Below are 25320 nucleotides of genomic sequence, written 5' to 3'. Positions count from 1 at the left end.
TGCGGAAAAAAAATTCCTATTGCAGTCTTGCATATGACATAAACAAGCAAAATACGTGGTCCAAGTAAAGGGTTCTTTATCTCCAGCCCCATACCAACAAATGCTTCAAGCATGCAACATGACAAAATTGTTTGGTTTAAAGTTTGATCAGATTACAACTCATTGGATTTTGCAAGTTTCAAATTTCAGCTGCCTTCCTTGAACCAAAAAGGGGAAAACAAAAAACTAAAAAGGAAGAAGTTCAATTAGATGATCTTTATCTTTACTTCTTTACAGTTGCATTTTCTTGATCATTTGGAACCTGCAAAACTGGAAAAACGTAAGTAAATCACGCATTCACAATCAATGAACAAACCAAATCAGCAGACGAAGAGTTCTTTCAGAGTGAACTCCTAAATTTGTCACAGTTACGTTCTTTTAAGTATGTACAAGAAGCTAACAGGACCCAAATCTAAGTATGAAGTATAGTTGTAACCGAAGTAGTATGAAATACAGTAGTTCTCGTATTAACCAAAACTAAACATTTGACCTTTTGCAATGGCAACATGCTACTAAATTAAATAATAAATTTGGCATACGAGTTTGCGCCAAAGGAAAACCGTACGTCAGTAAATGTGTAATTCAAACAGAACATAGAAGCAACAAAACATAAATGATCATAACTGAATTAACCTATTCTCACAAAATATTTATGAAACTTAAAATACCAGTATATACATAAACGAAAGCATTTTCTCGTCAAATAGTTTTGACTTGTTACTAGAATGTCAACGCAAATCATATTTGAATTATGGTCTTAATTTATAGTAAAACAACACAATATCTGGCGAAAAAATATTAGCTACGCTTATGTCGTATTCCAGCATAACATGTCACACAATGTTTCAGGAAAAAAACAAAGGGCAGATTATGACAGTACCTGGTTTTCCCTCCCGAAAAACAGCACTTGTGACAATAAAAGTCTGCATTCCTTGACACTGGCTATGATTTGGGTATGAAGCATTTGTAAGTTCAAGGAATAGGCAGCCTGTATTTGGAACTACATCAGACAGGAGCTTTATATATCAGCGCACAAGGTGAAAAATTCAAATCAAACAGTGATGTACCAGTTGACATCCAGAGTGCTACTTTTGGAACATCTTGCTGTAGGCCTTTTTCTCTTTATCACGTCTATCAGCAATCTGCAAAAGAAATGTTTAAACGCAGTTGATTGTAAGTTGACCGTAACATCTATAGTCGCAGAATTTTTCAAGTCTGGTTTTATATACAAACCTTCTTCTTTGCAACAGCATACTCCTTTTTAATTCCAGCTGAACATCAAAAGTAAACCATAGCAAGTGTTAGCAAAAATGTAAGCCTAATAAGAAAACATTCTCTCGCTTCGTCCTTTCAAGAAACTTCTTGCTACTTGTATTTAATACTGCTAAATGCTACATATTGAAAGTATACAAAAGGTTGGATCGACATTGTTCAATTCCATTACCAATCACTTTTTATTTTATTGCTCTCCATGACGTGATTATAGAAAAAGAAAGCAAACATTTATCGTATACTGTTATTATCTATTGAACACCCCAAGAAAACTCTCTTTCTTTTTTTTTTTTTTCCTTTTCATTTTTGAATGACAGCTACAATGCTACGCTCCCTCAAATCAAGTAGTTTGATCTACTAATGCTTGGCTCATGAAACTCTATCACCAGAACCAGTCAGAAATACAGGCTAAAGCTCCGGGCTTCACCCCATGTTTTGTTTAGCCACTGGTATCAAGATATATCATCAGGCTTATGAGAAAGGACTGTCCATACCATCATTTGGCTCCAAATCCAATGCTTTTTTGAAGCTTTCAACTGCAGCATCAACATCGTTAAGCGCCATGTATGCCTGATATGCACAAGGAACAGTCATTAAGATTCAAGAAAACATTGCAATTGATAACTCATAGTTAACTACCAACCACAATAGTAAAGGTAAAAAAATAATATTTTACTAGTAAATGATAACACAGGCCAGACCACACAGATAAGAAACTGGAAATATAGAATTAAATGCACCAGGAAGTGAACTAATGCAATGTCATGAAGCTTAAATCGATCAGGGCCACCCTGGCATACATGCATAAACCCAAGATACTAACCTGACCTTGTCGAAACAAAGCTTTAACATTATCTTCTCCATCCCTCATTGCAAAGTCAGTGTCTAACAGTGCCCCTTTCAGATCCCCCAACTTCAACTTACAAGCCTATAACAACATACCAAGCTTGGTTATTAGTTAAAAAAAGGTGCTAGGAATACAATGAAATCGGGCAAGAAGAAAGGTATTAGGTAGGCTTTTAGAAGGAAAAAAAAAAAGAGCATGAGAACATCACCCCTGCACCCCACCCCCCAAACAAAAGACAACAGTTCATTTAGGAAGACTTTCAGTAGTACTTTAACTAAAAAAATATTAGTTCAATGACTAAATTGGAAAGTTAACTAATATGATAACTTGAACGCAATGGAACTTTGTTGAGCTTTGATCACACAGAACAGTACTACATATTACTGCAGTCCAGCCAACACTTTATTGATATTTAAACCTTTAAGAGACCCTGTGTTTGACAATCCAAATTCAGATATATTTGTCGTTCTGCCATTATCAAGAGAGCATACTACTACCTCCTTGCAATTTTAACTAATAAGCTTAAAATACAATACTTTAAAGCTAACACAAAAAGATAACTTGCCGCTCAATACTACGGTCTAGTGGTATTCCTCTTCACTTGTAAGTGAGAGGTCTTAGGTTTGAATCTCGTGGATGGTGAATTCGATACCAAATTAGGTTGCCCATTGTGTGGCTTAACCAAACTCCCCCCCCCCCCTTTTAGGGTAAAATGTATCGTTGTACTAAAAAAAAAAAATACAGATAACTTACAGAGCTGTTTGTGAAAATCTGTGACTTGGTCTTTCTCAAACTTGAACTCTTCTCTGCAGAATCACAGGGAAACGAAATAAATCATGAGATGGACTGGAAGCCTTGGAATTGGTAGCAAACTTGTATTCCAATACGACTAAGGAAATAAATACATAACATAATTTGAGAAAAGCAGGTTCACCTTCATCAATTCCATCTTTCTCCCAGCATATATCCAGATAGCGTAAAGACTTGCGATATTTTTTAAGAGCCGTCTTATAGTCTTGTTTCTGTGAACAGTAAATATCAACTTTTTCAGTATAGTATTACTGTTTTTGTTAGAGGCTTGGGCAAAAGCATTCTAGAACAATGTTTCCTTAACATTCCAAAAACATATCTTAACAAATAAGTTTCCTGATATATAACTCAATATACCAAATTAGAAGATCAACGAAAGGCTGTAACTAAACATGACGCCTCATTACCTTGTAATATTCGTTTCCGAAACCCTTAATTGAATCTACAGAAGTCATCCACCAAGAAAGATCTTCAGGAGTCTCATCAAGGTCAGCAGGCCAATCAGGATAAACATCACCATCCTTGAAAAGATTAGATATTCCATCATCTTCTCCCTCAGGGATTTCTCCACAATCGGCAACTATAACATCCATAGTGGGGCAATCACCATCAGCTGTGGTTATGTGCTCAATTGAGCGGACAACTCCCATTCCTTTAATTACCTTCCCAAATACAACATGTTTCCCATCCAAATGAGCTGTGCGAGTTGTCGTGATGAAAAACTGAGACCCATTGGTGTTCAGACCAGAATTAGCCATGGATAACATGCCTTTCCTTTCATGTTTCAATTCAAGATTTTCATCTTCGAATTTCATTCCGTAGATAGATTCTCCACCAGTACCATCTCCAGCGGAGATATCACCCCCTTGTATCATGAACCCTTTAATGACACGATGAAAACGAACTCCCTGACATGACACGGAAACAGCATATGAATATATGATTATAACATCAATACATTTATCCCAAAGGCAGCTTTAAGAAATGCTATACAAACTTTAAAAGCACATTGGGTACCAAAAATAAACAAGCTTGAGCTACAATACGAAATCATTTTGTAACCCGATTGTTCGGCCTTGTTAACAAACTTTCTCTTAGTTTAGACAGTCTGACGAGGGCAAAAACTCATCATTGTAGCAAACAATTAACCCTTTTTTATCAACAGTTGCAATTCTTTGTTAAAATGTCCAAAAATTGCAAAACAATAGTAACTAAATGAGACTTTTCAAGAAAGTAAATGAGACCTATGGTAAATGAACTTCAGAATACTGAAACTGGTTGTACACAATCCCAATCACAAAAGCAAAAAGATTGCGGCTTTTGCATGATATATATGTTTAAACTAAGATTAATCAGGTTATTAAACAAAACCCAATAAAAAAATTCAAAATCCAATAACTTCTGCATATCAATCAAGAACATCTCAGTATCTTGCATCACAAAAACAATAAATAAAAACAACCCAGATAAACAAACACATAGCAAAAGACAAATACAGAAAGCAAACAAAAAGAGAGGACCTTGTAATGGAGAGCAACACCAGTGTTGGGGCCAATGCCCTTCTCACCAGTACAGAGAGCTCTGAAATTCTCAGCGGTTTTGGGTACCACATCGTCGAAAAGCTCGACCACTATTCTCCCTTCGAGCTCTCCTCCTATGCTAATGTCAAGAAAGCATCTTGTCCTCCCCATCTCTCTCTCTCTCTGAGTTCTAGACTTTTCTTCTTCTGTCTCTCCCAGTTCTCTCTCAAACTCAAAGTGTATATAGTGGGAAACAGAGTTTAGTAAATCCCTATTTATTTCCGTCTCTCCTTCTGCCCGTGCCGACTGCTTCAATGCCGCTCTCTTTTGATTGGTTTTTTTTCTTTTCTTTTCTTATTTTTATTTGCCACTTGCTATAGGCCCCTTAAATTGTCATTCTATGAGATGTTCTAATTTTTGGGGAAAAAAATTAGCTGTGATATTTAGGGAAACCAATAAGTTCTAAATTTTATGGACAACGAAATAAGTTCTGGATTTTATTGAATTCAGGGTGCTCTATTGAGTTTCGATTTTGATATAAAAGTTTTCGCATTTAACTTAAGAGACGAGAGATGTATATGTGGTAGGTCAAACGATAGATGCATTGCATGTATATGTTAATAATTTAAGAAAAATATACCTATGAATATAGAAAGTACATAACTCGTTTTGCAATCCAACCAAACACAAGGGTTAAAGCTTTCGCTGAAATTGGATTATCCTAAATTTTGGGCGCTCAAGGCGAGCAATTAAAAGGAGTCTCTTGAGTTCTTTGGTCATCCATTATGTTGTACCATTATAATAATGGTTCAAACCAGAGTTGTAGTTGTCATAAATTTACAGCAATGATTATATTTCAATCGTAGTGTGTTGTACTATACATTCATATAATTTATCGCTTTCAGTTTTTTATTATAGTAATCTAGTATTATATCATATTTTATAAATGGGAACTATTATTGACACTTCAAAAATATCATTTAACATTCTTTACAAGTGTATTTTTCTTTCTAAATATAAAAAGTTTGAAGTATAAAATTAGAATTTTAGAATGCCAATAACAATTTCCTTATAAATAAGGGTTTGTAAGTGTGTTGTATGTATATAATAATGTTAATAATTGAAGAACATTATACCTATGAATATGGAAAGTGGGTTGTTGTAAGAATGCTTGTTACAAGTTGATCTCTTCATGTTTATTCATACAAAATAAACAAGTTAAAAGGCTAGAAAAAAAAATATCTAAAAGTCAAACGTATTGGTGAAGAAAATGTTGCCAAAATGTTAAAGACATAACATATAATAAAAATAAATATATTAATATATAGTGTGTGTTTTTAGTTTAAAAAAAAATAAAACAAATCACTAACCAAGTGTGGTTACTTAAAATAAACTAGCGATATGCATAATTACTTATACATCATATATATATATATATATATATATATATATTTTAAGTAAATTTCAATGTATTTCTAAAAATGCTAAGAAAAGTAGTATATGAATTTATGATTTATATTTATATATTTTAATAGCGATTTAGATTTATTTTGGGACATTTTGATATAGGTATTTGAATTTTGAATTTTTTAAATCAAACATATGTAGCTTTTAAACTTTTGATCAAACATATTTCTACTAATTTTTAATTAAAAAATTATTATTGTATTATATTCATTTTATGAATTAGTTCACAAAATAATATCACAAATCTCTTAAAACCACAACAAACATCCTATCTTATCTTATCACAGTTTGTTTGAAAAGAAAAATTTTTAACTCAAATATTTTTTTTTAAATTCTAAAAATACATCAAATTTCCTATACAATTATGAGATATAACATGCATATACATATATATATATATATATATATATATATATATATTAAATATAATATACCAATCCCTTGGTACGTTATATTATTTAATTCGGGTATGTATTAGTAGACTTGGCATTCGTGTCGTGTTTCCCGTGTTCGTGTTGTTTTCGTGTCATACCCGATATCTTAACAGGTCGTGTCGTGTAACACCCGTTAATATAAACGGGTAAAATGACCCAACTCGAAATCGACCCGATAATATTAACGGGTAAAATGACCCAATCCGTTACCCGTTAAGGAAAATATATTTTAAATTAATAAATAATCAAATAAAAAACATAATAATTTTTTTGAGTGAAAAAAAAAGGTTGCACGCACGTTCAATGGGACTCAACTCGAACCCACAATTGCTTGATTAGAACCAAAACAGAAATCAATCTTCTAGTCCCAAAACACAAATCAATCTTCTAGTCCCAAAACTCAAATTTGATTAGAGCCAATCTGTGTACATCGCTTTAATTCACACCCATACCCTTGCTTCCATGAATCAAAAACAGCTTGAATAAACTGTCATGTAATTTCCCTTTTTGATCTTCTTTCTTTCAAAACAAAAGTGAGGAATAGGTGAAATAGAAAAGAACATCCAGGAATATTCTTGTAATGAAATTCCTTGGCATTACGTGCCCAAATCATCATCCAACCAATTCACAAGCAGTTCAAAAAAAATGTAGCACCAAAATCTAACAAACTCTTATAAGGTATACCAGCACACGCATATATACAAAATCAAATTTAGCTGCAGAGAACACGATATCTGCGCAAAACAGCATAAGGGAAGGACAATCATCAGATGTGAATACACCAAGCCTTTAGGCCAAATCTGGAATTAACCAAATATAATGAGCAGCACATATCATCTTATACTAGATAGAGGTGACCGGTTTAGTTGATAACCAAATATAATCGGAGTAAATTTGTCCAAAACTGTGCATCATCGTAGTGAACAATCATCAGCCGAACAACATTCATTCCCATCTGTTAATAAACTCCAAAGTCTTATCTTCTTTATAAAGAAACTAAACATTAGCCCAAATCAGTGATAACAAGCAAGAAACACAAGCTTGGACATGTCATATATGTCATGGTTCTCAAATATAGGGAATCAAAGAAAGCAATTATTCACGAATCACACCGCTTAACAAAAGGTGACAAATCTTCTCCCACTATATCATCCATGGCAATATCCAAGATTGCAAGAAGACCAAAAGTAGATGACGAATTAAACACGATTTCATATCTTTGTAACCGAAAACCATATTACTGGTGGCAAGTTTATATAATTAAGAACACAAGGATCACAATAAGAAACCGATAATGTTAACGAATTTCATTCCTGGCATTTAAGATTTCCAATCGTTTGAGTGAATATCCATATCAATATCAATATCACAACATACTAAGTGCACTTATGAGATTCAAAAACACGAATCTAAAAGCCTCAAGTGATTATCTTATTCATATTTAGCATACAAAGAAGTAATTCACTTACCAACATTACAAATTTACTTGAAGAAAAAAAATAGTCATAAAGTAATTTTCGAAATTTACGGCTTTAAAAGCTATCAAACTCATGTACTTAACAAGCAATAAACACACTCAGCAAACGAAATGCAGAAACTCAAATACCCCTTGAGCAAATTTCAACAGAAAAAGTAAACAAAAACATTGCCATATCAGTTAACAAGTCAAATAATCCTGAATCGGAGAATCCCCATATCAGAAAAAGTAAACAAAAACATTGCCATATCAGAAAAAGTAAACTCAAATATTGCTTTGATATCAGTAGCTAAAATCCAAAATCCCCATATCAGTTAACAAGTCAAATAATCCAAACTTAAATCATTGCATGTTGGAACTAATCAAAGATTGTCAGATTTTAAAAACAAAACATGGGTTTTTTTTCAAGAAATGAAAATTCGTAATTTCGAATGAAAAAGAAGAAACAAAAACATAAGATTTATAAAGATACAACATTCAACAAATGAAAAGAACACAGAAAATGTGTATATATAGTGATATAAAAATACCCAAGTACGTATATCAGCGTAGAAAGAGTGAAAAGAGAGCAAGGTTGAAGAGGGAGAAATACTTGCACAGAAGTGGATGTACGAATGGAGGACAAGAAGATCGTGGCCGTCGGATCAGAGCTTTTTGGAAGAACAGATAGCGAGAGAGAGAGGCTACGAAGAATAGACGGCGCGGCGAGGGGTTGGGAGAAGAGGGTACGGGAGTGGGGATGATAGAGGACCAGCTGAAGAGCCACCCTTAGGTCTCAATTATGAATCGTCGGTAAATGAAAAACCTGATACTTCCGAGGAGTCTCAATTATGAATCGTCGGTAAACGAAAAACCTGATACTTTCGAGGAGCGTCCAAAGAGGAAGAATAAAAAACCCAACAAGTTCCAAGATTATTGCACTTAATAGTCATATCTAGAAGTTGGTTCTTCCTTTAATTGTATTTTACTTTTTCAAGTGTCATATTGAAGTTTAAATAAGGTGTATTTGAGAAGTTGAGTTATGAACGTTGGAATATATTTTTATCTCTATTGAGTTAGCTTCCTACAGCTTCTCTTTTATTTAGCTTGCTTATTGCTATTCCTTCCTATTCTCTGCAGCTTCTACGTGAACTGCATCAGGGGAGAGAGGAAGAAAGAAAGGGATTAGAATTTAGGGCTGGGCGTTGGCTTCTGATCAAATCAGAGGGAAAAAATTGGAAAATAATGGAAAATATAAGGGGTTTTTTTGTCCAAAAAAGTTTTAATAATATAAATGAAATAGAATCTAATGGTAAAGATTTATTCTCATTTATCTAACGGCTGTTATTTAAGTAAAGTTTTTAATAGTTTTTTAATTAATGTAGAAGTATAAAAAATATAGAAAAAATATATAAACGCTTGTAATGACAAGCTTTACAACTTTCGTGAAGAGCTTAACTTCAAAATTCGCCACTATAATCATATAAATCATAGATCAAAATTTAACCGTTGATTGTTGTTTACATTTACACTTCATTTTTCTCATCAAATTTTGTTTTTTTCAGATTTTCTTTTTTGAAAACATGATCTATTAGAGGATGCAAGAAGATGAATGGTTTGGATCGTTAATATTATGTTCAGAGTTTTACGGTTAGTGAAAATATTGCTTGATGTTTATAAAGTTTCTACAAACTATATGACATCGACTCATATTTCAGTTAATCGTAAATATCGAAACGTGATATCAAAGATATAAACCGTTCATCTTCTTACATCCGCCAGATGATCATGTTTTCAAAAAAGAAAATTTAAAAAATTGAAATCCAGTAACAAGAATAAAGCATAAATGACAATCGACGGTTAAATATAAATTTAAGGTTTATGGATTATAGTGTTGGATTTCGAAGCTAACCCCTTCATGAAAGTTGTAAAGCTTGTCATTATGAGGGATTGTATATTTTTTTTACATTTTTTACACTTCTACAATAATTATTATTAATTTTATTAATTTTTCCCTCAAATAAAAAACATTTTTCATGAGGGTTTGGAGGATTTTAAAAATCTAAACGATAATATAAGTGTAACCATTATCTACTCGTGGATAAATAATGATGAATCACAAGTGTTTATATATTATTTCACATTTTTCATACTTGTATGTATGTCTTCTTAGTTCTTGCCCATACAAATACTATACTAGTTTATTTTAATTTTGGACAACAACATGTTAAGTGAAATTTATCCTAGTAATGATAATAAGAAACTCTCATAATAAAAATAAATAACGACTAAAACTTTTTTTTAAAACTTATATAGAATAATAATACAAAACTATATATTTAATATAGAATATATTGTATATATTAATATGGATATTGTATAAAAACATGATAATAAATCTTTTAGTAATATGGCTATTGTATATATTGTATATTGTATATACTAAAAGATTTATAATAAATCTTTTAGTAATTAAACTTTAAAATTATCAAAATAATTTTTTTTCTTAACGGGTCGAAACGGGTCACTCACGTGTTACCCACGTGTATACCCAATAATGACCCGATTAGTTATCGTGTTGATCCGAAACCCGTTATTTTCGTGTCGTGTCAGAAACTACCGGGTCTATGTATTAGTACTTTGGTACATTATAAAATATTACTTTTGGTACGTTATGCAATTTGGTATGTACTAAGTTATTAGTACATTGTGTTATCGTTGTTTTGGTATGTACTAAAAGTATTTGGGTACGTACCAAGTTATTTGTACATTATGTTATCCTTATTTTAATTATAAAAGAACTCTCTTTTTTTTATAATATGTATAAATTGTTGAGTTGAAAATTAAAAAAGGGCAATATGGTCATTTTTTCACAATTATGTTAAAAAATTTGTTATGTACTGATGTGATACATAAATGGGCTCCACAAAATTTATGGATTTTTATCACAAATGGTCTCTGAAATTGACCCACACCATCAAGATGGTTCCTGAAATTGAAAATCGACCAATGTAGTCACCGAAAATAGGTGTCACAATTAATATGGTCCTTTCGCCATAATAATGTAAAAAAAATTGTTATTATCTAATGTGAGTTTAATAATTTAATAATTAATTTAAAAAAAAGTTGTCTAAATACCCTTTTGTACAATGGATTTTTTTTTTTTTTTATAGTAGGGCCTACTCCGAAGAGAGCCCTTTCAGAAATTCTCAAAGGCACAAGGCTCAACCAAGGCCTAAGAGGGGTTCAGAAATAGTTTTCAACCAATAATAGACGCACTTCAATTAGAACCTCATTATTTCAAGGTAGACTTTGCCGTTCTCTGGGTCAACATACCACCAAGGGAGCGCCCAACAAGCTCTTCAAGATTATGGTTGTGAGGATGTTGATCGTCTAAATGCTAACGGTAATGTCACATAAGTCATCACCAATCCAAGCCATCACCAAAGGTGATCTTGATTCAAGTCCAATTTAATGAAGGGTGTTGAAATGTGTAAAGATGGGTGTATTGATTGCTAGAGAAGAGACAGCGAAGGCTATCATAAATGGAGGTAGAGGAGTGTGGGCTGGGATCATAGGTGATTGCAGGACTAGATTTTGGAGTTGACAACTTTTTTTTTTTATTAATTATTAAATTATTAAACCTATTTGATTTTTTTTTAATTTAATTAAACTTGTGTGACCCATTTATGTGTCACTCCAGCACATGATAAAAATTTTGACAGAATGACTACATATTGATTTGAGACACTTAATTACGAGATTACATTCATTGATTTTTAATTTTATGTGGGACTACATTAATCATTTTTAATTGCAAGAACCATTTTAGTGTCGCGGGTCAATTTTAGGGATCATTTTGGTGTCGCGAGTCAGTTTCAGGAACCATTTGTGATTAAAAAAAAAAGACTTATGTGGCCCATTTATACGTCACATCAGCATTTAACAAAATTGTGACGGAATGACCCTATTGATTTTTGACACCTATTTTTAGGAACTACATTGATCGATTTTCAGTTTCAGGGACTATCATAATGGTGAAGGTCTATTTGTTATAAGGACCCTTAAAAAAATTATATTCCATCCATTTAATCTTCATCCCACTAGATATATTTGCTTTTAATTTTTTTTTTAACAAATGATATTATCTACACTAAGGGGAGGGGGTGAGCTTAGCCTCACAATGTGCTAGCAATAATATGGTTCAAACTCACATTTGACGAGAATCAAACTTAAGACCTCTCACTTACAAGTGAAGAGGAATATCACTAGACCATAGTACTAAGTGGCACATATAATTGAATCCTTAAATTGAGAAAGGGATGAGATTCCAGAAAAATAGCAATAAATTAGTTAATACTTGCAAGTGGCCCTTTACCATAGTAGTGGAAATGTGTTGAGCTTTTGTGTGACAGTGTGGGTTCTGTTTGTACCACACTTAGGGCCTCCGTATTTAGATCTTGTATAAATACTCGGGGGACTTAAATGTAATTATGTAATAAAGGAAGAGGCAAATATGTAATAAGTGAGGAGCCATTATTCTATAAAAGGGACTCCTTACCCTCACAATTAGGGGAGGCTCTCATATTCAGAGCAAGCCCCCTCACCCTTTCAAAGCCTCACTCACATTACAAAGGCTCTCTTCCTCACAATCCTCTCAGGGAAATACAATATCAGTGTAGACGTAGCCCAAACATTGGGGTGAACCACGATACATCTTGTGTTATTTACTTTCTTGCAGATTCACGGTCGGATTTACGTTGTTCCAAGACCTCCAGTTTTGTTCATCAACATTTGGCACCATCTGTGGGAATCGACACGAAAAGCTATGTCGGTTCTTTCATTTTTTTTCATCTCCACCTTGAATCTGAATATAATCAATTATATTTCACAACATGGTTCGTCCAATACCAGAGGTTGCAGCCAACAACTTCGCCTTAATGCCGCTAGCAATCGCCTTGTTCGTCTCAGTCTCTACCCTTGTAACTCTATGTGCCAAAGCCAACCATGTACGCCGCCGTGCCTCGCCCGGAAAACAAACTAAGTCACCCTCGGCGGCACCTAAGAAACTTGTGGCTAGCCTCAACAATAAGGCAGTTCCACTCGTCTCCAAAAATAAAGAGGAAGAAGTTGAAGTCGTGGATGATGGGTTTGGAGAATAAGGGGTATGGTAGAGGTCAATTTTGATGGGTGAGAAGTGCCAGCCACCTGAATTTTCAGGTGTGATATATTATGATAAGTGTGGAAAACAGCTTTCTGAGCTGCCACCAAGGTCGCCTAGGGTCGCCAGTCCCCTGCCAAACCTTTTCTCTCTTGCGGCTAGAGATATGCGACCTTGCTAGGTATAGGTGATCACTCCACGACCACTCAATGTGCTATGCTCCCAGGACTCAACCACAGGCAACTTCTCTTGCTTGACAGGCGACTGCAGGTCTTCTACAGGTGACAGGCAACTTCTCTTTCATGGAGCTGCGCCACCGACTACTCTCGCAAAGTCCACGCTGAATAGTACAGACGGCGCCAAAATAGACATCATTTCCACTGTGTTCTTCCCATATCCCTTATATCCAAGCTAAGCCCACCTCAGGACAAGGGAGGCCCCAACTCAATTGTGTGGGTGGTTCAACTCTCTGATCTCTATTTCGACGTCCAGCATCCCGACAGAGCTCTTGACTTCAAGAATTTTATGGGCCCCACCCTCTCCTTCATCACCCCTTCTCTCGTCTTCATCACTAGTGATCTCACATGACGCTTCGGATAAGGGGAATTGGTCCCGTGAGGATGAGATTCTTGTGGTGATTGTTTCCAAAGGAAAAAGGACCTCTGGGAAGGCTAGAACGTGCAGGAACGTGCATGAACTTCTTTATCAAAAGTTATAGCCTCCATCAAAAGACAGTTGTGGAGCCATACAATGCCACCCTTTCCATCAGCTTGTCAAAAAAGAGGAAAGCAAAAGCAAAGCAGAAAACAAAAGGTCCCAGCAGCAACTAGGCCGAAAGCAAAAGCAAAGCAGAAAAACAAAGTAAAAGCAGAAAGCAAAAGAAGATAAAAAGAAGCAAACATAATTGCGGTAGTGATGGCATGCAAACAAGGGAATTATGGACGTAACCCATTGAGCAGAAATACGCCCAGTACTCCAAAATTATTCAGAAACCTGCCGCTATTATCACCCACTAGGTGATCAAAAGTACGTCCAGTACTCCAAAATTATACATAAGCATCACTCATGTCATTCATACATAAACATTCATGAGCATCACTCGTAACAATCATACATAAACATTCATGACCATCATTCATGTCAACATTCATGAGCATCACTCATGTCAATCAACATAAACATTCATGAGCATCACTCATGTCAATCAGCTTCGAAAACTTCATTTACAGAGCTCCAGCTTCAAAAGCTTCATTTACAGAGCTCCAGCTTCAAAAGCTTCATTTACATAGCTCCAGCTTCAAAAGCTTCATTTACAAAGCTCTAGCTTCAAATGCTTCACTTGTAAAGCTTCACCTACAAAGCTTCAGTGCAGGGTATACAAATACCGCCTTCGAACAACCACCACTTCGGCCCATACATGGATTCAATTTGAAGTCTCCAGCCAACAGACTCTATTGACCGAAGACTTGGGGGACGTACCATATATTGGGCCTCAACTGGGCCTCATGAAAAATACTTGGGGGACTCTAGCCCATTATTCATGTATTGAGGAGCGAGCCCTTATTTTATAAAATGGACTCCCTCACCATCATTAGAGAGCATCAACTCTAGCCCATTATTCATGTATTGAGGAGCGAGCCCTTATTCTATAAAAAGGACTCCCTCACCATTATTAGAGAGCATCAACTCTAGCCCATTATTCATGTATTGAGGAGCGAACCCTTATTCTATAAAAGGGACTCCCTCACCATCATTAGAGAGCATTAACTCTAGCCCATTATTCATGTATTGAGGAGTAAGCCCTTATTCTATAAAAGGGACTCCTTCACCATCATTAGAGAGCATCGCCGCCTACTGAGCAACCGCCTCGCCGCGAGCATCAACTCTAGCCCATATTTATGTATTGAGAAGCGAGCCCTTATTCTATAAAAGGGACTCCCTCACCTTCAAACGCCACAAGCCGAGCCAACCAAGGCAACATAAGCCACAAGCAGAGCAGCCTCGCAACATGTGCTACTTCTAGTTGAGCATCATTTCAAATTGGGCACCGCCTTATATCGAGTATCAGTTCTAGATGACATCTAGTTATTTCGGCCCACACATGGACTGAATTTCAAGTCTCAAGCCAAAAGACTCTCTTGACTGAAGACTTGGGGGACTACTGTTTGTACCATACTTAGGGCTTCCGTGTTTAGATCTCGTATAAATACTCGGGGGACTTAAATGTAATTATGTAATAAAGGAAGGGGCAAATATGTACTAAGTGAAGAGCCCTTATTCTATAAAAGGGACTCATCACCCTCACAATTAGGGGAGGCTCTCATATTCAGAGCAAGCCCCATCACCCTTTCAAAGCCTCACTCACATTACAGAGGCTTTCTTTCTCATAATCCTCTCAGAGAAATACAATATCAGTGTAGACGTAGCCCAAACATTGGGGTGAACCACGATACATCTTGTGTTATTTACTTTCTTGCAGATTCAAGATCGGATTTATGTTGTTCCAAGACCTCCGGTTTTGTGCATCAACAGGTTTAAACCCCGTCGGTGGCTAATCTAACAATTAATCTAACAAAATCTATCGTTTAGCAAAAAAATAAAATTAAGAATATATTAATAAAACAAAATATATCGTTTGACAAAAAAAAAAAAAAAAGTTAAGAATAAACTTGGAATATTGGGTTTTGATCAAAGATGAAAGCACTTTAATCAAAAGTTGGAAAGTAATAAATGTTTAATCTATAAGTGTCTAACAGTTTTCCTATAATATGGTTAATTACACCTATAGACAAAATTTTCTACCCCATCACAATTAAATTCTGGCTCTGCCACTGTCACTGTGCATGAACATGACAAGCATTGTGTGCACAGCTCCAAAATACACCCGTCATGAATTGGTTGGCTATGATTTTCTACGTTTGAAACACAAATAGAAACATAGTATGTTATTCATTTGGGTCTAGACAATCGACTATTTATGTGCATGTAGGTAGTGCGTTTACGTCCATTGAAGGCTGTGTCGAATGAGGTTTTGTCTTTATGTGTATTGTCTGTCTGAATATTACCAAAGTGGTGGAACCAACGATTTTTCCAATGCCAATAACAATCAACTAAACTAGTATTGTCTTCTTCTATAAAAAAAAAAAAAAGTGGGTTCTAATGGAACCATTGGAACCCTAGAATATTAGATTCATTTTGTCTAACTTTTCATTACTTTATTGATAATTCTTTATGTTGTCTCAACATGTAAGATCCCTCCCATTACAATATCCAAAGGAAAAATTAGGCTTCAATTCTTGGTAATGACATTTCATTGATTGAAACTTTGTGTCTTTTAAATTTTTTATTCAAATCCTTTGAATTATTTTAACCATTGTTTTAAAAATCTCTGCCTAATGTTGTATTTCTTTCAAATGCAAATATAAGGATAGTATAATGACACAAGTAAGGGTGTCGAACCACATAAACAGATTAGACCTCTACAATTACTAGCTTTATGTGAACCCTAACTAAACAAAGAAAATGCAAACTGAATTTAGATTTTTGTTTTGAAAGCTAAAATAAATTAAAACTGCAAGCAAAGTCAAAGATGAATGATAGATTGATTCATAAACAATGGGAATGGAATTAGGAATATCGATTTCACCATTACAAGCCAATTCCATGAAAATTAAGGCAAAACATATTCAACTCTCCAATCTGCAACTAGGGTTCATTTTACTTATTTATGATCATCCATTTGATGTGTGGGTGTGATCAAGTACTCCTAATCTATAACCTATTTGTGATGTTCAACTTAGATTACCAATTAAGAATCCATTAAGAACAATAAAACTTATAGGAACCAAAGAAATCACAAGGCATGATGTTTGCATAGCAGTTTCTTCAATCATTCACATGTCTACCAAGCCAGACTCTACTTCATCTTCACTTGAAGTTATGATGCAAGGATTCATGCAAAGAACTGATGATGTAAACAATAAGGTTTTGACTACACTTAATAATTTCAATTAGAATATGACCTCCATGACAACTTGACAAAACACTATGGAGGCACCCTTGAAATCTTTGGAGGGTCAAGTTGGGCAAATTGCTCAGTCTATGAACACCCGAGAGAGTGGAAAATTTCCAAGCCAAGTTGAGCCAAATCTAAGGGATCAATAGTTTGAGCATGCCAAAGCAGTAACTTTGAGGACCAATAGGATCATTGGGCAATAAACTTGTCAAAAGGAAACTAAGCTTGAAAGTTTAAAAGTAGATTATATATCACCAGTTGTTCTAGAGTTACACTCTAAGACTGAAAAGGATTCCACAAATTCCAAAACCACTTTGGACACTCTGAAAGTTGTTGAAAGAGTTTACAAGCCTCCAATTTCATATCCTCAAAGGCTAAGGAATTCGAAAAAGAAAAGCACATATTAGATATCCTTGAACAATTCAAGAAGGTGGAGATCAACATTCCTCTCCTTGATGCAATCAAGCAAATTCCTTCTTATGCAAAGTTCTTGAAAGATTTGTGCACTAACAAGAGGAAATTTGAGGAAGATGAGAAAGTGATGTTGTCTGAAGAAGTTAGTGCAGTACTACAAAGGAAGCTTCCCCTGAAAATAAAAGATCCAGGGAGTTTTACTATCTCTTGTATTGTTGGTAATCATATGTTTAAAAAAGCCCTCCTTGATTTGGGGGCTAGTGTGAATCTGATGCCCTTTTTCAGTGTATGAATAGCTAGGTTTGGGAGAGTTTCAACCAACTTCAGTAGTCTTACAACTCGTAGACCGATCAATAAAATATCCGAGGGGAATTATGGAAGATGTCTTGTTCAAGTTGATCACTTCATCCTACCGACAGATTTTATTATGCTTGATATGGAAGTTGTTCCGATGCCTGAGAAAGAGATTATGATTATTTTAGGAATGCCATTCATGGCTACATCCAGGACTAAGATCGATGTCAAATAAGGTTTCTTAACAATGATAGTCTTAGGGGAGACAATCGAATTCAGAATTTTTGATGCCATAAAGCAACCAGGGAAGGTATATGATTGTTTTCGAGTAGACACCATTGATCATGAGGTACAAAAATTGTTCAATCTTACTAGTTCCTTAGCTGCATTGGAGACATGTCTTACTCAAAACTGTGATGAGTAAAAATGGGAAAGTGAACTTTATGAAATGCAAGTTGCACTTGATGCATTATCGGTAATTGTTGAGGTTAAAAGTATGCACCAAGTTCCAGGTAATCATGCTCGAGGTCACCATGTTTTTAGGAACTTCCTCTCATTTTCAGCAATCTTGTTCCGTCAGTCAAGAAACCTCCAAAGTTGGAACTCAAGCAACTACTTGAACACTTGAAGTATGCCTACCTTGGTGAATCAGAAACATTGCCAATTAGTATTACTTCTAAGTTGACTAAGGTAGAAGAAGAAAAGATTTTGAGGGTGTTGAGAGAGCACAAGATGACTTTGGGTTGGACTATAGCAGGTATAAAAGGTATTAGCCTTTTCATGTGTATGCATCGCATCTTTCTTGAAGATGACGCTAAGCCAACTAGAGATCATCAAAGACGGCTGAATCCAAATATGAAAGAAGTGGTAAGAAAATAAGTTCTCAAATTACTTGAGGTTGGGATTATCTATCTTATTTCCGATTCAAAATGGGTGAGTGCAATTTTGGTGGTACCAAAGAGAAGTGGCATAACAGCGGTAAAGAATGAGAACAATGAGTTAATACCTACAAGGTTGACAACCGGGTGGTGAGTTTGTACTGATTATTGAAGGTTGAATGATTCAACACGCAAGGATCACTTTCCCATGCCTTTCATTGATAAGATGTTGGAGAGGTTGGTAGAGCATAGTCATTATTGCTTTCTAGATGGTTACTCTGGGGTATAATCAAATTCCTATTGCTCCAGATGATAAGGAGAACACCACCTTCACTTGCCTTTTTGGCACTTTTGCTTACCGGAGAATGTCGTTTAGGTTATGCAATGCTCCTGCTACCTTTTAGAGGTGCATGTTGGCCATTTTTTCTAATATGGTGGAGAGGGTTATCGAGGTATTCATGGATGACTTTTCAGTATTCAGTTCTTCATTTGATGATTGCCTCGATCACCTATCTTAGGTTCTGGAAAGATGTGAGGAGACCAATTTGGTCTTGAATTGGGAGAAATGTCATTTCATGGTTCAACAAGGCATAGTATTGGGACATGTGGTTTCTAGTAGAGGTATTGAAGTGGATAAAACAAAAATTGATTTGATTGCTAAGCTTCCACCGCCGACTTCGGTCAAAGCAGTTAGATCTTTCTTAAGGCATGCTGGTTTCTATCATCAATTTATCAAAGACTTTTGTAAGATATCGAAGCCACTATGTGATCTCCTTGCTAAAGACGCCACCTTTGATTTCAATACTGAGTGTTTGCATGCGTTTAACTCTGTTAAAACACTTTTAACTTCTGCTCCTATTATAATGGCTCAAGATTGGAGTCTTCCTTTTGAACTAATGTGTGATGCTTCTGATTATGCAATAGGAGTAGTTTTAGGACAGAGAATTGGAAAGCTGCCCCATGTTATTTATTATGCAAGCAGGACCCTTAACAATGCTCAATTGAATTATTTGACCACTAAAAAGGAGTTGCTAGCTATGGTTTTTGCATTGGAGAAATTCAGGTCTTATTTGATTGGTTCTAAGGTAATTGTATTTTTCGATCATGCAGCTCTCAAGTATTTGCTTACCAAAAAAGCAGCTAAACCCAGGTTGATCCGTTGGGTTCTTTTGTTGCAAGAATTTGACTTAGAGATTCAAGATAAGAAGGGGTCAGAGAATTTAGTTGCAGATCATCTTTCTCGATTGGTTTCAGCTTTGAGAGATGATGATGTGGAGTTATCGTTGAATGAGAGTTTTCCGGAAGAATAACTCTTTGCCATTTATGAAACAAATTTTCCTTGGTTTGCTGATATTGTGAATTACTTGGCTACTAGAGAATTTCCTGGAGTGAGTAATCGTCAAGACAGAAAGAAACTTCGATCTATGCCCAAGCATTATTTTTGGGACGACCCATATTTGTTCAAGCATTGTCCATATCAAATTATTCTGAGATGCATTCCTAAGGAAAAGCAACAGAGTGTGCTTACTTTCTACCATAATTATGCATGTGGAGGACATTTCGAGGCTAAGAAAAATATTGCTAAGGTACTGCAATCTGGATTCTTTTGGCCTTCTTTGCTTAAAGATGCATATGATTTTTGCAAGAGATCTGATCATTGCCAGAGGATAGGAAATATTTCACATTGAAACATGATGATACTCAACAACATTCTAGAGCTTGAGTTATTTGAAGTGTGGGGTATTGACTTCATGGGACCCTTTCCAAGCTCTTACGGTTATCAGTATATATTTGTAAGAGTTAACTATGTTTCCAAGTGGGTTAAGGCTTTGGCTACTCGAACCAATGATCATAAAGTTGTTTTGTCTTTCCTCAAAGACATCATATTTCCTCGATTTAGGACTCCTAGAGCCATTATCAGTGACGGAGGCACTCATTTCTGTAACAAGCCCTTTGAAGCTCTCATGAAAAAGTACAACATAACCCATAAGGTGTCTACACCTTATCAGTCTCAGACAAGTGGTCAAGTTGAGGTTTCGAATCGAGAACTCAAGAGAATTTTGGAAAAGACGGTTAACACTACGAGGAAAGATTGGTCTGTTGGTTTGAATGATGCTTTGTGGGCGTATAGAACTGCATATAAGTGATGTGAAAATTAACTCGACACACAAATTAAACCCTATTGAATATGTAATTGTAGTATTAAGCAAGTAAGGATCGTTCTAAACCAGAGATTAATTAGGGCTGCTAATCTACTTAAATTAAACTCTAAAGCACTAAACTAGACTTAAACACAAAATTAGACTCTATAGACTCTAAACTGACCTAAAACACTCAAATCAGCAAAACTAACTTAAAAAGACTCAAAATAGGTTCTAAGGACTATTTGGACGAATTTAACACTAGTGAGACTCAAAACACTAATTTGGATAGATTGAAACACCTTTTTAACTAATCTAAGACACTTAATTGAAAGGGGGGTTGATCTGGACGAATTTGATTAAACTAAATAGATTGTAAACTAAAGTAACTAGATATGAAATTGGGTGAATTGAATGGTGAAATAGGTTAGTTAGAGGATCCTTCTCCACACATAAACATATGAAACATAAATCGATTTCCAGTATTGTTTCTTTAAACCATGAACGACAATGCCCAAAATTAATCGTGAATGCACAAATTAGCTCTCAGATTTTCCTATATTCATTGAATTGAATGGACAACGCATCACAACCCAACTAGGTGTTTTTGTTCCTTTTCTTTTAGTTTATTTTTGTTTTGTGTTTTTTATGCTTTTATCATGTTTTGAATGTTTATCTAATATTTGCAGATTTTTGCCATGTGCCTATGCTAGTGAATGGGTGATTTGTCAACTTTCGGTACTTCTTTGCAATTTTTATTTTGTTTTTCCATTTCTTTGCTTTGATGAATGCATTGCGTGTATTAGTTTTTGAAACATTAAGGATAATGTTTCATTCAAATTTGGGGGTGGGAACTTTAATTTTTGTGTTTTCATTGCTTTTGTTTTAAGAACTGTCAAAAAATTAAAAAATTTAAAACAAAATTAGGTTGCTGAATGGGGCAATACATTGGGGTATGCTGCTCAAGCAGCCATGTAGTCCGCTCAAGCGATTTATTTTTATAAAAAATTAATTGTTAGTTTTTGGTTGTTTCTTCCAACACCTATGATGAGAATTGGATTTAAGTACATTGTATTGGTATCAAAGCCAATACAATAGATTAATATTTATTGTTTGTTTTTAAGTTTTATTATTATTGCTTTATTTATTTTCTTAAATTTTCAGCAATTTTATTTTTTAATATTAATCTTCACCACCAATATTTCCTTTAATTTTCTTGCTCAATAATATTTTCAATTTCATTTGTGCGTTAAGTGGTTATTTACTGTTCCTTGTGCGATTCAACTCCGCATTTGCACTTCTATACTATCTACTAACTGTGCACTTACAGATAAATGTGATTAGAATTAATCTATTTTAGGTTGTTCTAATTTACACATCAACCACCACGATAGCGTGTGGTGGTACGTGGCCGGAGCACGACGGCGCATGACAGACCTGAGAAGTAACCCAAGGTTTTTCTGTGTTCTAAATCACGTGTTGCCCTCCATTTGTGCAAATTTGAAGCCTAAATGGTTGAATTGGACTATGTTTCATTAAAATAATGATTTAAGCTTATCTTAGCTTATATTGATATTCACAAGATTGATTGAGGATCAGAAGGATATAGGTAAGGAGCCTAATTGCAAAGGACACTCTACTTACCCATGAGTGGACCCCTTCGAAAAACCAAATGTTTTTACATTATATTATTTACGTATTTGCTTTAATACTTAATATGTGGATGCATATTGTTGTGTTACTCTCGGATGAGACTCGTGGCGATATTAATTATATCTCTATTTTCACCACATGGTCATCATGTGATGAATTGTATAGCTATCTTCAGCCGTAGATTTGTTTGCAAGTTATATTTGTCCTAGTGGATGCTAGGGCTGATGAGTATTACTGGTATTGAGATTAACAAGTTGATGCTAGTATATTTCCTGCTTGTTATACTTATGTTAGTGGATGCTAGCATGATTGATTGATGAAATGTATGATTTCTGAACTTGACTTGATGGTTTTTCGTTGATATTGATAAATGAGATTTTACTATTATGGTAGTATTATATGAGATAGTTTTTTGCTATATATGTTTTCAGAACATGGGTTATTATGTTTAACGATGATTTTATTTTATTGACCCCTTCAGGACATAACGAGATTAAGGAGAACACTGGTGGGGATGAGTGGGCATGGTAGTGAGGCTTTCATCCTCTGGACTTTGGGTTATGGCTTCTTTACTACAATTTTATCTTAGTTGTATTAATATTTGCATGATCATACTTTTGATTATGCATAGCACTGCACTCTGTTGTATTTACTGTTGTGTGAAACTTCTAACTGCTTTGATGCGATGTGATTAATAATGGGGTTAAACCCGAGATAATATGTATTCCCAAGTGGGGAGGATGATAAGTATTTCTGTAGCAACTATGAATTTTATTATTTAAATGAGCATCTTTTGGTTCAAATTCTTACACATCATAATTATCTTACTATGGCATCATCATTGAGTTGGCTTGTGATATCATCTCCGGATGGGGTCATATAGTCAATTTAGTGTCAACCAACACATCATGACCTCGTAACTTGTGCTATTGGGGGTTAGGGTGTCATTCCAAGTTTAAGGAAAAGCATGAAGAACATTTACCAATTGTTTCACAGACATTAAGATAACATAAATTGTTTGCCAAGTTAAGTAAGTGTAAGTTCTAGTTGGTTGAAGTAAAATTTTTAGGACATATGTTATTTTGAATAAAGGCGGAAGCAGTGTTGAATTGGCATCAACCAAAAAATGTTCATAAGATACAAAGTTTTCTAGGTTTGGCTGGTTAGTACAGAAGATTTATTAAGGATTTTTCTCAATTAGCTGCTCTAATGACCAAGCTTACACAACATGGGGTTAAATTTGTTTAGACTAATGTGTGTGAGGAATCATTTCAGGAATTAAAAGTTCGACTGGCAACTGCTCATGTGTTATTCATTCTCGAAACAGGAGTTGGTTATATATTTTACACAGATGCGTCATTACATAGACTAGGATGTGTTTTGATGCAATCAGACAGAGTTGTTGCTTATGTTTCCGGTGAACTAAAACCACATGAGAAGAATTATGCAACACATGACCTTGAATTGGCATCCATTGTTCATGCATTGAAGATGTGGAGACGCTACCTATACGGGGAACGATTTGAGCTCAATTCTTATCATAAGAGTTTAAAATACCTATTCACACAAAAAGAGTAAAACCTAAGGTAAAGATGGTGGATGGAATATTTGGAAGATTACAACTTTGGTTTATATTACCATCCAGGAAAGGCTAATGTTGTAGCAGACGCCTTAAGTAGAAAATCCCAAAGATTTGTGGCTAACTTGTATCATCAAAAATTGAAGATGATAGAATGCCTTTATGACTTTGAGTTGCATGTGGGAATACAAGAAGGTTGTGCATATTTATGTTATTTAGTTACTCACCCATCTTTAGTTGGAAAGATTATTGATGCATAACAAACTGATTCTCTATCTCAATCCATTCGAACTAAAATTACAACTGGAGATACACCTGAAGGATGGAAACTGCATGCAGACGATGGATTGAAGTATTTGAATAGATTGTAAGTACTATGTTGATGTACAAAACCGGAGGTCTTGGAACAACGTAAATCCAACCATGAATCTGCATGAAATGTAAATAACACAAGATGTATCGTGGTTCACCCCAAGGTTTGGGCTACGTCCACACTGATTATTGTATTTCTGAGGGAGATAGAGCTCTATAATGTGAGAGCTTTGAGAGGATGAAGAGGCCTTTAGGAAATGGTCTCCCCTAATTGTGAGGGTGAGGAGTCCTTTTATAGAAAAATGACTCCTCACTTATTACACATTTGCCCCTTCCTTTATTACATAATTACATTTAAGTCCTCCGAGTATTTGTACGAGATCTAAATACAGATGCCCTAAGTATGGTATAAACATACTAGATTTTTTTTTTTATCTTAGAAATGACATTCTTACAATTCATCCTGGAGGAACCAAGATGTATCAAGATCTTCGATGTTAGTTTTTGAGGAACCAAGATGTATCAAGATCTTCGATCTTCCCAACTTCCACCAAAGTCTAAAATGCGATCTCATTTTAGACTTTGGAGGACATGTTGAGAGATCGCATTTTAGACTTTGGTGGAAGTTGGGAAGATCATTTATCATTAGCAGAGTTCACTTACAACAATAGTTATCGAGCGTTCAGATGGCACCGTATGAATCATTGAATGGAAGACCTTGCTGATTGCCTTTATGTTGGAAAATATAGGGAAAATGCGTTAATATGACCCAATTATGTACAAGATACTATTAAAAAGATCAAAGTTGTCAAACAACGTCTCCTAATGGCTCAAAGTCGACAAAAAAGTTATGTTGATAGAGGGACGAAGCCTTTAAAGTTAGACGTTGGTGGTAATGTATTTCTTAAGGTGTCACCAAGAAAAGGAATCACAAGGTTTGGAAAGTCTGGAAAATTACCACCACGGTTTGTTGGACCATTTGAAATATTGGAATGAATAGGCAAAGTCGCTTATAAGTTAGCACTACC

At 35.0% G+C, this 25320-nt stretch overlaps 1 protein-coding gene across 2 annotated transcripts; it reads right to left on the bottom strand.

Moving 5' to 3' along the window:
* LOC126623558 (peptidyl-prolyl cis-trans isomerase CYP40) lies at positions 1 to 4817 on the bottom strand. Of its 2 annotated transcripts, none has more exons than XM_050292473.1 (10): positions 4489 to 4817; positions 3376 to 3876; positions 3093 to 3180; positions 2912 to 2964; positions 2135 to 2239; positions 1806 to 1881; positions 1273 to 1310; positions 1107 to 1181; positions 920 to 1027; positions 1 to 301 (listed from the first exon to the last, which is right to left on the bottom strand). In XM_050292473.1, exons 1-8 carry the CDS (start codon positions 4657 to 4659, stop codon positions 1125 to 1127), a joined length of 1089 nt encoding a protein of 362 aa, XP_050148430.1. In that variant the 5' UTR covers positions 4660 to 4817; the 3' UTR covers positions 1 to 301; positions 920 to 1027; positions 1107 to 1124. The 2 variants fall into 2 exon arrangements, with proteins under 2 accessions (XP_050148430.1, XP_050148429.1); XM_050292472.1 differs by having other exon boundaries at positions 1 to 309; positions 4489 to 4799.
* Between the last annotated feature and the right edge of the window lie 20503 nt (positions 4818 to 25320).

The sequence above is a fragment of the Malus sylvestris genome, chromosome 5, assembly GCF_916048215.2.
Source record: "Malus sylvestris chromosome 5, drMalSylv7.2, whole genome shotgun sequence".
NCBI classification, from domain to species: domain Eukaryota; kingdom Viridiplantae; phylum Streptophyta; class Magnoliopsida; order Rosales; family Rosaceae; genus Malus; species Malus sylvestris.
The sequence above is the reverse complement of the archived record's forward strand: the minus strand, read 5'-3'. Positions and strand labels throughout refer to the sequence as shown.

Coding starts and splice junctions, on each gene's coding strand:
- LOC126623558 (XM_050292473.1), bottom strand. CDS start 4,659: ATGGGGAGGACAAGATGCTTTCTTGACATTAGCATAGGAGGAGAGCTC. Junction 1,882..2,134: donor CTTTGTTTCGACAAGGTCAG/GTTAGTATCTTG, acceptor TGTGCATATCAG/GCATACATGGCGCTTAACGA. Junction 1,182..1,272: donor ATGCTGTTGCAAAGAAGAAG/GTTTGTATATAA, acceptor TTTCTTTTGCAG/ATTGCTGATAGACGTGATAA.